Source organism: Pseudophryne corroboree, chromosome 4 (assembly GCF_028390025.1).
Source record: "Pseudophryne corroboree isolate aPseCor3 chromosome 4, aPseCor3.hap2, whole genome shotgun sequence".
Lineage (NCBI taxonomy): Eukaryota > Metazoa > Chordata > Amphibia > Anura > Myobatrachidae > Pseudophryne > Pseudophryne corroboree.
Window position 1 is genome coordinate 271021749 of NC_086447.1, and position 15179 is coordinate 271036927.

Genomic DNA, 15179 nt, shown 5'->3' on the forward strand with positions numbered 1-15179 from the left:
TCTGGACACAGAACAGAAGAAGGTGTTTCTCCCGGAGGAGAAGGCCAAGGAGTTGTCATCTCTGGTCAGAGACCTCCTGAAACCAAAACAGGTGTCGGTGCATCACTGCACGCGAGTCCTGGGAAAGATGGTAGCTTCTTACGAAGCGATTCCCTTCGGCAGGTTCCATGCAAGGATCTTTCAGTGGAATCTGTTAGACAAGTGGTCCGGATCGCATCTTCAGATGCATCGGCTGATCACCCTGTCCCCGAGGGCCAGGGTGTCTCTGCTGTGGTGGCTGCAGAGTGCTCATCTTCTCGAGGGCCGCAGATTTGGCATACAGGACTGGGTCCTGGTGACCACGGATGCAAGCCTCCGAGGTTGGGGGTCTGTCACTCAGGGAAGAAACTTCCAAGGACAATGGTCGAGTCAGGAGGCTTCCCTACACATAAATATTCTGGAACTAAGGGCCATTTACAATGCCCTAAGTCAGGCAAAACCCCTGCTTCAAAACCAGCCGGTGCTGATTCAGTCAGACAACATCACGGCGGTCGCCCATGTAAACCGACAGGGCGGCACAAGAAGCAGGATGGCGATGGCAGAAGCCACAAGGATTCTCCGATGGCCGGAAAATCACGTGATAGCACTGTCAGCAGTGTTCATTCCGGGAGTGGACAACTGGGAAGCAGACTTCCTCAGCAGGCACGACCTCCACCCGGGAGAGTGGGGACTTCATCCAGAAGTCTTCCAGCTGATTGTAAATCGTTGGGAAAGGCCACAGGTGGACATGATGGCGTCCCGCCTCAACAAAAAGCTAAAAAGATATTGGGCCAGGTCAAGGGACCCTCAGGCGATAGCTGTGGACGCTCTAGTGACACCGTGGGTGTACCAGTCGGTTTATGTGTTCCCTCCTCTTCCTCTCATACCAAAGGTACTGAGGATAATAAGAAAGAGAGGAGTAAGAACTATACTCATCGTTCCGGATTGGCCAAGAAGGACTTGGTACCCGGAACTACAAGAAATTATCTCAGAGGACCCTTGGCCTCTGCCGCTCCGACAGGGCCTGCTACAGCAGGGGCCCTGTCTGTTCCAAGACTTACCGCGGCTGCGTTTGACGGCATGGCGGTTGAACGCCGGATCCTGATGGAAAAGGGCATTCCGGTTGAAGTCATTCCTACGCTGATAAAAGCTAGGAAGGATGTGACGGCAAAACATTATCACCGCATATGGCGAAAATATGTTGCTTGGTGTGAGGCTATGAAGGCCCCAACAGAAGAATTTCAGCTGGGTCGATTTCTGCTCTTCCTACAGTCAGGAGTGACTATGGGCCTAAAATTGGGATCCATTAAAGTCCAGATTTCGGCCCTGTCTATTTTCTTTCAAAAAGAACTGGCTTCACTGCCTGAAATTCAGACGTTTGTTAAGGGAGTGCTGCATATTCAGCCCCCTTTTGTGCCTCCAGTGGCACCTTGGGATCTCAACGTTGTGTTGGATTTCCTAAAATCACATTGGTTTGAGCCACTTCAGACCGTGGAGTTGAAATATCTCACGTGGAAAGTGGTCATGCTTTTGGCCTTGGCTTCGGCTAGGCGTGTGTCAGAATTGGCGGCTTTGTCATGTAAAAGCCCCTATCTGATCTTCCATATGGACAGGGCAGAATTGAGGACTCGTCCCCAATTTCTCCCTAAGGTGGTATCAGCGTTTCATTTGAACCAACCTATTGTGGTGCCTGCGGCTACTCGGGACTTGCAGGCTTCCAAGTTGCTGGATGTAGTCCGGGCCCTGAAAATCTATGTTTCCAGGATGGCTAGAGTCAGAAAAACTGACTCGCTGTTTATCCTGCATGCACCCAACAAGCTGGGTGCTCCTGCTACTAAGCAGACTATTGCTCGCTGGATCTGTAGCACGATTCAACTTGCACATTCTGCGGCTGGACTGCCGCATCCTAAATCAGTCAAAGCCCATTCCACGAGGAAGGTGGGCTCTTCTTGGGCGGCTGCCCGAGTGGTCTCGGCTTTACAACTTTGCCGAGCTGCTACCTGGTCGGGATCAAACACGTTTGCAAAATTCTACAAGTTTGATACCCTGGCTGAGGAGGACCTTGAGTTTGCTCATTCGGTGCTGCAGAGTCATCCGCACTCTCCCGCCTGTTTGGGAGCTTTGGTATAATCCCCATGGTCCTTACGGAGTACCCAGCATCCACTAGGACGTCAGAGAAAATAAGATTTTACTCACCGGTAAATCTATTTCTCGTAGTCCGTAGTGGACGCTGGGAGCCCGTCCCAAGTGCGGAATTCTGCAATACTTGTATATAGTTATTGCTTAACTATAGGGTTTTTTGTTCTGAGCCATCAGTTTAATGAGGCTCAGTTGTTGTTCATACTGTTAACTGGGTATAGTTATCACGAGTTGTACGGTGTGATTGGTGTGGCTGGTATGAGTCTTACCCTGGATTCCAAATCCTTTCCTTGTAATGTCAGCTCTTCCGGGCACAGTTTCCCTAACTGAGGTCTGGAGGAGGGGCATAGCGGGAGGAGCCAGTGCACACCAGATGTAGTACCTAATCTTTCTTTAAAGAGTGCCCAGTCTCCTGCGGAGCCCGTCTATTCCCATGGTCCTTACGGAGTACCCAGCATCCACTACGGACTACGAGAAATAGATTTACCGGTGAGTAAAATCTTATTTTTTGCAGATGATACCAAACTGTGTAAGGCTATAAATTCAGAGGGGGATGCTGAGTCGCTTCAGAACGACTTATTTAAACTGGAAACATGGGCAGCAAAATGGAGATTGGGGTTCCATATAGACAAAAGTAAAGTAATGCACTTTGGTAGCAAAACAGAAACACTAACTACATACTAAAGGGGAAAAAACTAGGGGATTCTGTACTGGAAAGATATCTAAGTGTTCTCATAGATAACAAACTTAACAGTAGTACCCAAAGTAGGTATGCAGCAAAAAGGGGAAGCAAGGTATTAGCATGCATAAAGTGGGGAATTGATGCAAGGGATGAGAGTGTTATACTCCCACTATATGAATCACTAGTGAAGCCACATCTCGAATACTGTGCATAACTGTGGGCACCATACTACAAAAAGAATCTCCTGGAACTAGAAAAGGTTCAGAGACGGATAACCAAATTGATTAAGGGGATAGAGACACTAGAATACGAGAAAAAGCTTGCTGGGCATGTTTACACTGGGAAAAAAGGAGATTAAGAGGGGACATGATTAACATTTACAAATTTATAAGGGGTCAATACATAGATTTGCGGGGGATTTGTCTTTGGTAAGATCATCACAAAGGACACGTGGGCACTCGCTTAGGTTAGAGGAAATTTCACACACTGAGATGGAAAGGTTTCTTCACAGTAAGGACGATACATATTTGGAATTCCCTGCCTGAGAGAGTAGTAATGGCAGACTCGGTCACTACTTTTAAGAATGGGCTAGATAAATTCCTAATGGATAAGGATATACAGGGTAATGGGGGGTGCACTATAGTAATACACTATAATAATATAGTAATGCACTATAGTAATACACTTGAGTATAAAAAAAAGGAGGAAGTGACATAACGGCTATGCATTCACCACAGTTAAAATTAGTCTTAAAAATATTACAGTGTAGGAGATCACTAACAGGTTGAACTGGATGGACAAATTGTCTTTTTTCAACCTCAGAAACTATATTACTATGTTACATTTAATTTGTCTCAAAATCATGTTACATGCATCTAAAAAACCATGGCCCTTATTCCGAGTCGTTCGCTCGGTATTTTTCATCGCATCGCAGTGAAATTCCGCTTAGTGCGCATGCGCAATATTCGCACTGCGACTGCGCCAAGTATCTTTGCTATGAAGATAGTATTTTTACTCACGGCTTTTTCATCGCTCCGGCGATCGTAATGTGATTGACAGGAAATGGGTGTTACTGGGCGGAAACAGGCCATTTTATGGGAGTGTGGCTGAAAACGCTACCGTTTCCGGAAAAAACGCAGGAGTGGCCGGAGAAACGGGGGAGTGGTTGGGCGAACGCTGGGTGTGTTTGTGACGTCAAACCAGGAACGACAAGCACTGAACTGATCGCACAGGCAGAGTAAGTCTGGAGCTACTCTGAAACTGCAAAGTAGTTTGTAATCGCAATATTGCGAATACATCGGTCGCAATTTTAAGATGCTAAGATACACTCCCAGTAGGCGGCGGCTTACCGTGTGTAACTCTGCTAAATTCGCCTTGCGACCGATCAACTCGGAATGAGGGCCCATATCCATAATACAACCATATCTTACACAAATCACTGCAAACTGTAATCCATGCTCTCCTTGTCTCCTGCATTGATTATTGCAACTGGTCTTACCAAAAAGAGACTCTCGCCACTACAATCCATTCTGAATGCAGCTACAAGGCTAATTTTCCTCGCTAGACGTTCATCGTCTGCGGATCCACGCTGTCAGCCCCTCCATTGTTTATCTGTATTCTACCATATTCAATATAAAATACTTTTATTCACACAGAAGGCCATTAACTAAACTACTCCAATGTACAATATCTATGTCTCTCACCCACACTTATTATTCGTTCCCATTCATGATTGCAAGACTTTCTTTAGGATGCACCTTCTCTGTGGAATGCCCTTCCACTCACAATAAGACTCTCCTGTAGTCTCCAAACCTTCAAGCGTTCCCTGAAAACTCACATCTTCAGGCAAGCTTTTCAGGCTCATTCTCCTAGGTAACTTCAAGTCAGTCCCCGAACGTAAACTTGATAAAACCTTCCCGCAGGTTTGTACACCTTAACCGTGTAAATTTGGCCCCTCTCTTGCCTTTCAGAAACTCTGAGTTTAATTTGACATATGTTGCCTGGCATGCTTAGTTCCCCGATGTGGGATTATACTGTACCTTCTTCTCTGCTGTGCACAATTCTTAATCCAAGATTGACCTGGTTTTACTAGATAAGTAGGTGCTCCAGCACACTAGGCTGGTCAAAATCCGTCCCATCTGACCCGACCACTTTCCAGTTCTGTGGATGTGAGACACAAGTCAGTACTAATTGATTAACCATGAAACACTGCAAGCAATGTACAAGCAGACAAATTCTCCCTCTGACGCTTCCATCTTGATTTATTGCAGGCTGTGCTTAAGGGCACTAACATTCAGAAGGGAGCTCAGATGAAAGCCCATTCTACCAAAACACAAGCCAAACTGGAGTCTACTCTTAGTTCTCTGGAACTCCAAAACCAAACTAATTCATCTAGATTGCTTTTTTACTTTGCATGCAGTCTACTCTTTACCTACCTCTGCCATAGATTTTATACAGCTAGGAATAGGAATAAGGCTTCGCAACTTTAGCTTATAAATTGCAAGAGCGCTAGGCTCACAACAGAATTAAATTCTTCTTGATCACTCTGGTACTAAATGTCTTGATCCTTCAGATTTTGCGAATTTGTTTTTGACTAATTACACCCAGTAGTACAATTTAAGAAAATACAATTTTATCCCTCAATTATCTGTTTGCTCCATATCCTCCTTCCTTGACAGTCTGCCACTGCTGTCCCTGGATTAGAAATGTCTGGCTGCCCTGAATGTCCCCTGGCCTCTAGAAGAAATACAGCTGGTAGTTATGCAGCTAACCCAAATAAGTGATTGTTTCCTCCCTCGCTATTTAAATCCTTGGGTGGACTTAGAACGTCATCTCACTTTTGGTTTCCCTTTGCCAGATCATTCTTTGGATCCCTAGTTGGCTTAGGCCACATCACTGTCTGCTTGTTATGCTGTCTCTTATACCTTGAAGGTAAATTTCTGCTACATTTTGCCTTTCCCTACTAGGAATTTATATTTTTAAGCTTTGCACAAGCTACTGCCACACCTCCTCCTACTGTCTCTACTGCCTCCCACTGACTTCAAATGAGCATTACAACCTTAGTGGATATATATTCCTCCTCTTCCATTCTTCCTTTTTCTGACCGCCGCACCAAGGGGGTAATTCAGACCTGATCACTGGGAAACGATTTTTGCAGCCCTGCATTCAGATAGTCGCTGCCTACAGGGGGAGAGTATTTTAGCTGTGCAAGTGTGCGATCGTATGTGTAGAAGAGCTGCACAAACTGATTTTGTGCAGTCTCTGCACAGCCCAGGGCTTACTCAGCCGCTGCGATCACTTCAGCCTGTCCGGGACTGGATTTGACTTCAGACACCCTCCCTTCCAACACTTGGACACGCCTGCGTTTTTCCAGACACTCCTTGAAAATGGTCAGTTGCCTCCCACAAACGCCCTCTTCCTGTCAATCTCCTTGCGAACGCCCATGCGATCGGCTCCTTTGCACAAACCCGTCGCTGACCGGCGACCCCCGTTGCTGCGGTTCATCACGCCTGCGCATTGCAATGCATATGCATGCGCAGTTCAGGCCTGATTGCTTGTTGTGCGAAAATGCACAGCAGCGATCAGGTCTGAATTACCCCCCAAATTTGGCTTGGGGCCCACCGTTTGGTTTTGATACCTTCACCTTACACATTCGGTGCAACTATGCGTATTACCGCTGCTGTCTTTCTCACTCCTCAGACCCAGGTTCTAGCCAGACTAACTAACCTCTTCCCATGGCGCTATTTCCTACTGGTAATGTTTTTTTTACCCATCCGAACTTCTCGATAAGTACTCTATCCAATTACAATAGGAAATGACCTCCAACGCACATTTACCATTACACAGTGGGACTCTATTCATCTTAGCTCTTTCGCTATATCACAGTGTACCAACCACACCGAAATGCACATTACATTTTAAATAGACTTTGTTTAATAACTTCTACTAAACTGCATAAGATGTGGCCCTCATGATAAAAGCTTTGCTGGTGACATTGTAACATGGAAGGTACTATCCTGCATGTTTTCTGGGACTGCTTTATCCTCCGCTCCTTTTGAGTGTATGTGTACACTCTCATTAAAGACATTTTGAATCTTGCTTTCTACCCAGACCCAGCGCTGGCCTTCCTTAACTGGTATCTATTGGTAAGGTAATTTGAAAGACCCAGTTCCACTTTGAAATGGAAATAATATTATTATTATCATCATTATTATAAACCGTTTCTTATATAACGCAGCAAGGTCTGCTTAGAGGTTCCATATTCTATTAATCCCTCTCCCCCTGTTATGAAGTGGTATTCATGGTACCTGTATATCACAGAAGAAATGGTGCTCCCCCAATCCATCTTGATGCGAGCGGCACCCCTCCCCCCGATTTAATCTGAATAAATCTTCAGATTTTAAGTCTAACAACCAAACTGTTCCTGCTATTATCTGTATTCATTAACTTTATCCAGTTTTTTTTAATGTCTTTGAATAGTTTATGCCTGTTTTTTTACTTTTTTTTTATTCCATATTTTGTACAATTGAGGCTCAAGACTGTCTTGTCTACCCCTGCTCTGTTTATCCTCCCTCCTTTCCTTCTTTCTTTTCTATATCCCACTTTTTTTTTCATATTCAATAAAAATGCAATAAAATAAAAATCAAAATTGCCCTTTTTTTTGCCTCATATTAGATTTGGATAGTTAAAATATAACCTGAGATGGACCAAATTGGATTTTTTTTTTGTTTCCCTTGCAGGATGTAATAATACTTGAATTTAATTAGACTAGTTTATGTTCATTAGTTCATAACCAAACAGTACTTTATTGGCTTATTTATCTTTAAAGTCCATAAGGCTGCTACATTATCATACACTATACTATACATAAAACTCTCACCCTTTGCTATTTTTCATAAACATGCTGTATCCTTCTCAAGTAACTGTCTGTTGCCACTTTCATACAGTCATGAAGCTTATAATCACTGTAACTTAATTTCCTAATAATATCAAAATCTCTAGATCATCTAATTGCTTAGATCCCTTGTAACATTAATTTCCATACACATGATATTTATCCAGACACTTTTAATTTTACACACCACTTTATCAACTCTTTTAACCCTCCTCCTATTTCCCTTGACTAAGCTTTGTTCCCTGTCTGGTAGATTGCACATTGCTGCTATTTTCACCCTCCCGTCAGTTAGTTTAGTGAAGATACTCCACTTGCTTTAGTTCCAGTGTATCGGTTGCAGAGCTAGAAGTGTTTTAAATTCTGGTGCTTTTATCTAATAATATGAAGAGCCACCAGTAGGCTGCTCCTTCTTCTACACAGTTGGATCACTTCTAATATTTACATCCAACACAGGAGTTTTGGCTTTTAATAAAATATGTGTTTTTAAAACCAACTACAAAAACTAAAGAAATTTGGTAATTTAAAAAACAAAACCAAAAAGGCACTTGATCAGGGCCTACCTTATACTGTATGTAGACAAGCAAGTTCAGGCCAGGAATAAACAAAAGTAAAGGAGTAATAAAAAATGAGAATGGCGAATGATGAGCGGAGGACTAGCCTAATAAGTTGTGGTTTAGTGGATTTCACTTGCTGATGTCATTAACTTAGTATGCTGTTACCATATTTCTAGGAGCACTATATGGTATTGCAGTAATCTATGCTCTGTTGTGTGTTTGTAGAATTGTACACCTTATTGTATGTTTGTAGTATTTTCTTCTGAGGGTTCTTATGTTCCAGCCGAATTTTATACAGAGTATTTCACCTGTAATATTAAACTTGCTTCTAGGAATGCAAAACAGAACATTAAAGTTCCCGATATGTGAAGCTTATTTTGGCATAAGCCCCAAACCTTAACACTTATTGCCTACTGTTCAGGCATATTAGCAATACTCTCCTGTTATTTCTTCTAGATTTTTTTCTCTTGAAATAAAGCCAATTTGTAATGTGACCTGTAATTATAAAAAAAACCCTACTCACTAATTAAACAGGTTTCTTTTTTTTCAGACTTACAACAACAGTTGGAAACAGTGGGAATGGAGTTCCATAATGTAACTAAAGAACAGCAGCACCACAAGGACACTGCCATGTAAGCAGCCTCGCTTTCTTTTCCTAAACACACTGCAATTTAACACAACCGCTCCTCTCTGTTTTGTGACATGAGTGGGCCAGCCCATGTAATAATATGTTGCAGCTGACTCATGGACATACGTCACTTGTAAACGGAATACCAGATGACACTGAAGCAGGGCTGCAATGATTTTTTAAGGAATGTTTAGAATACATTTTTCTACATATACTGTCTATTAGAGAATGATGCCTAAAACATTGATTTAAACCAGAAAACTACGAAAGCGTAAGAGCAGTAATAATGTTATTGTAGCCATTTACAATGATGTTGTAATGAGGCATTATTCATTACAGGCTGCAAATCTATATTTTGTTCTTTGTATGCTTGTATGCTTAGCATTATCTTTATCGTCAAAGTAAATATAATCTGGACTCACAGATAAGTGCGAGTGTCTTCTTACAATATTCTGTACTTTCCCGTGATGCTCTTCTAAAGATACCTCCTTTGTAGCTTTCTCAGTGAGCTTGCCTTTCAAGTCTACAAGTAGAAGATTGAATGCATGACAACCTGTAAATATTGTGACTGCATAGCAACATTTTATTTGTAATGCTGATAAAATTACATTCTCTCATGACCAGTCTGTAATCACTGAGTTTTTTTTGATAACTTTTTTATTAAATTAAAACTATTGTATTTACTTCCCTGGTATTAGGGACATTTCACACAATAACAGATACAGTTTTTTTTATCCTTTTCTTTTTTAAGTTGTTGTATGTAGAAACTGCTGTAATTTAGTGCATTCATTTACGCGTTTAGTTGTAGGTCCATATCATCTTAAACGCAATGTACCTTTATTCATTAATTATCCATATATAAGAGTTGAAAGCACTCAGTGTGACAGGCTGCAACCTGACTGCAATTTTGTAAACTGACCCTTGAACCCGAGACATAAATATTTTCCTAACGTTTTATGTTTAGAACAGCGGTGGCCGGTGGGGAAAGCGGCCCTCCAGCTTTTGTTGAACTATACATCCCAGCATGCCCTGCAACAGTTTTAGCATGGCCAAATAGGAAAACTGTAGCAGGACATGCTGTTATGTGTAGTTCAACAACAGCTGGAGGGCCAAAGGTTACCCACCCCTGATTTCAAAGATCTCAAGCAGCTATGTATAGTTCTGTCTGGAGTGGAGGGATCAATATATATAGAAATGTATACATGTACCCAAATTGAACAGTAAGGTCCACCAGATTTAGAATTCAGCATAACATATGGGCAATTCTATTTCATTTTATTTTAGTGTACGCAAGTTTTATTCAGCTAAATTTTCTTGCAGTTTTCATTGCTTCTAGATTTTAGCATGATAGCTAAGATTTATTATTCATGCTTCTCATTTATTCATATCTGCAAATTATTATTCCGAATCTGCTTAGTGTTACCATGAAGTTTTGTAAAACATCTTGGTATTTGTGATTTTGGTAATTAGGCTTGATGATACAGCAAGCTGTGGCTGTTCAGGGCTCAGTTATCATTTGACATGATGCTAACCATTGATCGCACTACAGTATAAATTTTTGTCTTTTGTCAGTAAGAACTGAAAGATGATGTTTCTAATTGTGTGGTAGCAGCAGGGGGCATTAAAGGACGATGTAAACTTATGCCGTCCTTGCTCCATTAAATGAAAGCACTGTGGTTAACCGTAGTTTTAATGGCAATAGAATGTCAGACAGTGTCCTTAATTACTTCCGTCTGACCACAGTATTTAAGAGGACTGATCTGTGCTGCTGTAAGAGATCACATGACACATTGTAACCAAGAGCAACAAGGGAAATGCTCTTCCAGCTCTATAGCCACATATAGTCATAGATTTCTCAAAATAGGCAAAGTTATTATCAAAAGTTACTGAACTAAAAATAAGTCAGTTAGGCCAATACATTTTTATTATTTTACTCATGTGGCACTTGTATATTATATTTTTGTCTTTCTTACATGTTTTAATCCCTGATACAGTATTCCGATGGAATTTATGTTAAACAAACATGTTTTCCATAACATTTATGTTATATCCCAGGTGTATTCTGGCAAATATCTTTTACAGTGTTACATACTCCACTGCAACTCCTAGTGGGCAACTGTTACCTGTCCATTTCCCGTTGTTCTAACCACTTACTAAAAAAATAAAGTAAAAATTATATAGACAGTATATATATATATATATATATATATATATATATATATATCTTTTTTTATTTTATTTTTTTTCTCCTGTGCACATTGATAAAGCTGATTATCTTTACAGGAATGAAAGCTATACCTTAAAAACACCTTAAATACACTTTAAACCTTTAGCCGCTGTAGCCGCTATACTTAATTCACACTACGCACCTTTTACGCTATTAGCGTAAAAGGGTTCCGTAGTGTACGGACTTTGCGTACACAAGCCGCGCTGACGGTACAAAGTACTCGCAGCGCATACACACCCAGAGATACACTTTAAACCTTCTACAGCAATGCTATGCAATAATAGTATACTTTAAACCTTAGCAGGGCAATGAGCACACGACACCAATTGTGAGTTTACCGCTGGGTTCCGACACCACAGTGGATTATTTCTGAAAGGGGGTTTACAATACAAATTGTACGCTACAATACAAGACAATATATATAACAGAATAATGGCTACAGTCTATGTACATACGTGAGAATATTCGCGTGCGCTTCCCGGTCCGGTCCTCCATCATCAAATAGATAACTTGTGAGTCTTGTGTCAGGCCGGGCAGCAGCAGGCTTTATTTATACAAGTCTTCCAAAAGCAATACAATGGATACTGTAATCCCTTTGTCCATTGGGCACAGGAATGCACTTTTACAGTACAGGAGAGGTCATAGGTTGATTTGAAAAGGTAGGCGATGTCTTTCTCAACTGCTCTTGTGGGTGGTCTCCTCTGGATTCCCACCGCATACATAATATACAGTAAATACAATTTATATCTATATTCTGCTTCTGCACATAACTATCCACAGGAACATGCGATCTTCCGCAGACCAACACCGGAATGTTACCCTTAAAATACTCTACAGCTGGATACCAAATACCACCTTATAACCTTAGTCTGTCCCCTCTTATCCTGTAAAGGTGAATCCCTTTGTTCTGCAACCATTTAAACAGCTATAACTTTCTGATGTGGTGCAAGGAGATGTGTGCACTATTTGGATTAAATATGTAATGTGTTCTGATGGCCCTCCATGCGTACACAAACTCTGCCGTAAATACCCATACCACGCGCCATGCGCAGGACCGCAGGAGCGACCATACGCAAATTGCGGATATGTGCACGCGCGGCAGAACAAGTGCACGCGCAGTGGGCATATGTGTGTGCAGTTTATACGTGCTGTGTGTTCTTCAATATTTTTCGACTTTGACAACATACTCACACTATATTTTGCCCCCAAAGTAATGCCCCTTGCACCATAGTAGGCCCCCACAGTAATTCCTCTGTCACCATATTATGCCCAAAACAGTAATGCCCCTGACACCATATTATGCCCCCACAGTAATGCCCCTGTCACCATACTATGCCCCACAGTTATGCCCCTGTCACCATATTATGTCCCAGTACCTGCTCTCAGGGGTCCTGCTCATTGTCAGGGGTTTTGCTCATTGTCAGTGGAACGGCCACTGCTGCCACCACAGGTCTGCTGCCCTGGTACGGTACACCTGCCACTTTCAACCTTTGAAATGTTCCTCCGAAAATGCCTGCCATCTCTGCTAGCATTTAAAATAACTGTCTCCTCTGAGGCGGTGGAAATTTGAGAGGGACATTTTCAATACTAAGAGCGGGCAGTAGGGCAGTGGCAGTTGGTGGTGGCGGGTGGCAGCTGGTGGCATGTGGCATGGGCCCTCCACTCTCTGTCAGAGCAGCCAGGCCCGGGACAGTTGTGCCCCCAGCACCCCCCTAATGGCGGCCCTGTATATAGATGCAAAGTGTGCACAGGTCCTCTCAGCATAAAAAACACGTCACACATAAAAATGCAACTAAAACGAGGCTCCTGCCCCAAAGAACTTACAGTCTGATTAGATAGTTGGTGATATACACACACTGATAGCAAAGTAGAAGGACTAAACATTAGTGCAATAATGTACAATAAGTACTATGGTTAAATAAGTGCCAGTACTAAAGACCTAGATAGCAGAGCTTCATTTTGTCACAATTTTTCTCTAAATAAAGTTTTCTGCACAGCATGAGGGCTGTAGGTTTAGAGCAGTCTTAAGGTGGGTACACACTAGACGTTATGCTCTATGAGCGATGTTGCCTAGTGTTTCCCCCTCACGTGCCAGGCGGTCAGTGGCCGGCCGTACACACTGAACGATATGACGTTCATATCGCTCAGTGACGTCATGCAGCAGTCTTGCAGCAGCCGAGCCGTGCAGGCAGCTCTTGGATGACAGTCCAGATTGAGCTGCCTGCACGGCCGACAGCGAGGGTTGTTAACGACCCACGGGGCCGCGTATCTATGGTCGACGGCAGCATATACACTTACAGAGAAAATGAGCGAAGTCGCTCAGGAAGGGTAAAAGTGAGCGACGTTTCTCATTTTCTCGGCAAGTGTGTATGCACCTTTTGGGAATGTTTGGCGTGAGAGTGCAGTGGAAATGGAGCAAAGGGGATTCTGTTTTCTTTATGCTTCTGTAATACAGATGAAGTTCAGTGTTAGGTATGTTACAGGATGGTGAAATAGCTGTAGGAGTTTTATAAATAATAATGACACTCACATATTGCTTGTTTCTGATGGAGCTTATTTTAGGACTATGTGATCAAATACAAGGGTTCAGCTGTAATAGCACTGCGATTTGTGAACATTGGATAGTGTTAGATTTAAGACTGCAATTAGTTTAAGTCAAAACTAGGTTGCTTTTGCCTTAAAATGAATTGCCAGTTTAGATCTATCAGGTAATGACCCACATACATCTGAGGCTCCGATTCCCTGACCCGCCGTTCCTCCAACCGGTGGCCACTGATGATCGGCGATCCAGGGGGAAATGAAACATTTTAAAAAGGCCCATTCCCCATTTCTTACCCGAAAGGGATCGGGATTATTCAACATTTTTATTCAACATTTTTAACATTACCTATCCCTTGACCTGGCAGTCGAGGGATCGGGGTATTGCCCCAATAAATCCCAGGGGGACCATAACTCTCCAAATTGCAGGCCAATTCATTTAGGGCCAAAAAAGGTTGGCAAACATGCTTTAGTGCATATTCAATAAAGCCTGCGGCTAATTGTTAGCTGTGTTAACTGCAGAATCATTGGGTCTTCCATGTGCATTTTACCCACCAAGGTGCCTTTTTCTTGTGGACTTCTGAAGTCTGAAGCTGCAAGGAAAAGTACACACTCGGGATTAACACGTGAGTTAATCCCCGCTGATTGAATAGGGCCAGGGCTGTAAATAGCTAATTTAAATATGCCCCGTTGTGTCATCTATATGTACTTATAGTCGCAATTCTGTAGAAGTAAAAGAGAAATAATACATTTTGGGATGTAGTAAAATTTTTGACATTTATGATGTTGACATGGAACATGTGGGTATGTGCAGGATATCATCATGTAACATGCAGACGTTCTCCATGGACCTGCAGCGGAGAGTTAGGGATAGGCTGCAGTAGGGGAGGTTAGGGTTAGTCACAGGAGGAAAAGTTTTGGTCAGGGAGAGGGTTAGGGGTTAGGCATACTCACTGCCGGTAGCACATGAAGTCATCACCAGATGACCACCAAACCCGTAAGACATCGCTGGGGCCGCCGTACAAGGTAAATCAACTCTAGACCACCACGGATTCTAATCCCATCTGGATTTCATCAGTGTCTACATAATGAATCAATGTTGACATGATGAATGTCAACAAAATATGCCACATTCATTTTATTAGCTTCTATAACTAATGCCATGGATGTTATGAGCTTTTGGCACACACTGTCCTCTTCTTCCAGGCAAGGCTTGATAAACAAGGGACCTTTGTGTGCTAAAAGCTTACAACAATCAATGAAGTAGCTGGTTATTAAATTTGTTTATTTTTGTTATTTTCTGCTACAAATTTGATGTCCTCAAAATAAACTTGCTGAAACATAATAAGGACAGGTATTTACAACAAGTGTAGTTATGGGACCTCTTATCTGGAATCCTAATATGCAGAAATGCATGAAAACCAAGAGAGAGGAAAAAAAGGAGGTCGCTGCTACTCACTGATAAAGTTATGCACACAGACTTAAGTCTTACACATGGA

At 42.3% G+C, this 15179-nt stretch overlaps 1 protein-coding gene and 1 long non-coding RNA gene across 3 annotated transcripts in view; one reads left to right on the plus strand and one right to left on the minus strand.

Moving 5' to 3' along the window:
- Nucleotides 1–15179, plus strand: part of LEKR1 (leucine, glutamate and lysine rich 1) — a 267560-nt gene that overhangs the window by 184186 nt on the left and 68195 nt on the right. For both annotated transcript variants that reach the window (XM_063916122.1, XM_063916123.1), the window contains one exon: nucleotides 8838–8919. In XM_063916122.1, coding sequence (XP_063772192.1) covers nucleotides 8838–8919 — 82 coding nt within the window. The remainder of the gene's footprint in view (nucleotides 1–8837; nucleotides 8920–15179) is intronic.
- Nucleotides 4885–12754, minus strand: LOC134909344 (uncharacterized). The gene is made up of 3 exons (XR_010175893.1): nucleotides 12519–12754; nucleotides 9338–9438; nucleotides 4885–4999 (listed from the first exon to the last, which is right to left on the minus strand). It is a non-coding gene; the product is annotated as an uncharacterized LOC134909344 (long non-coding RNA).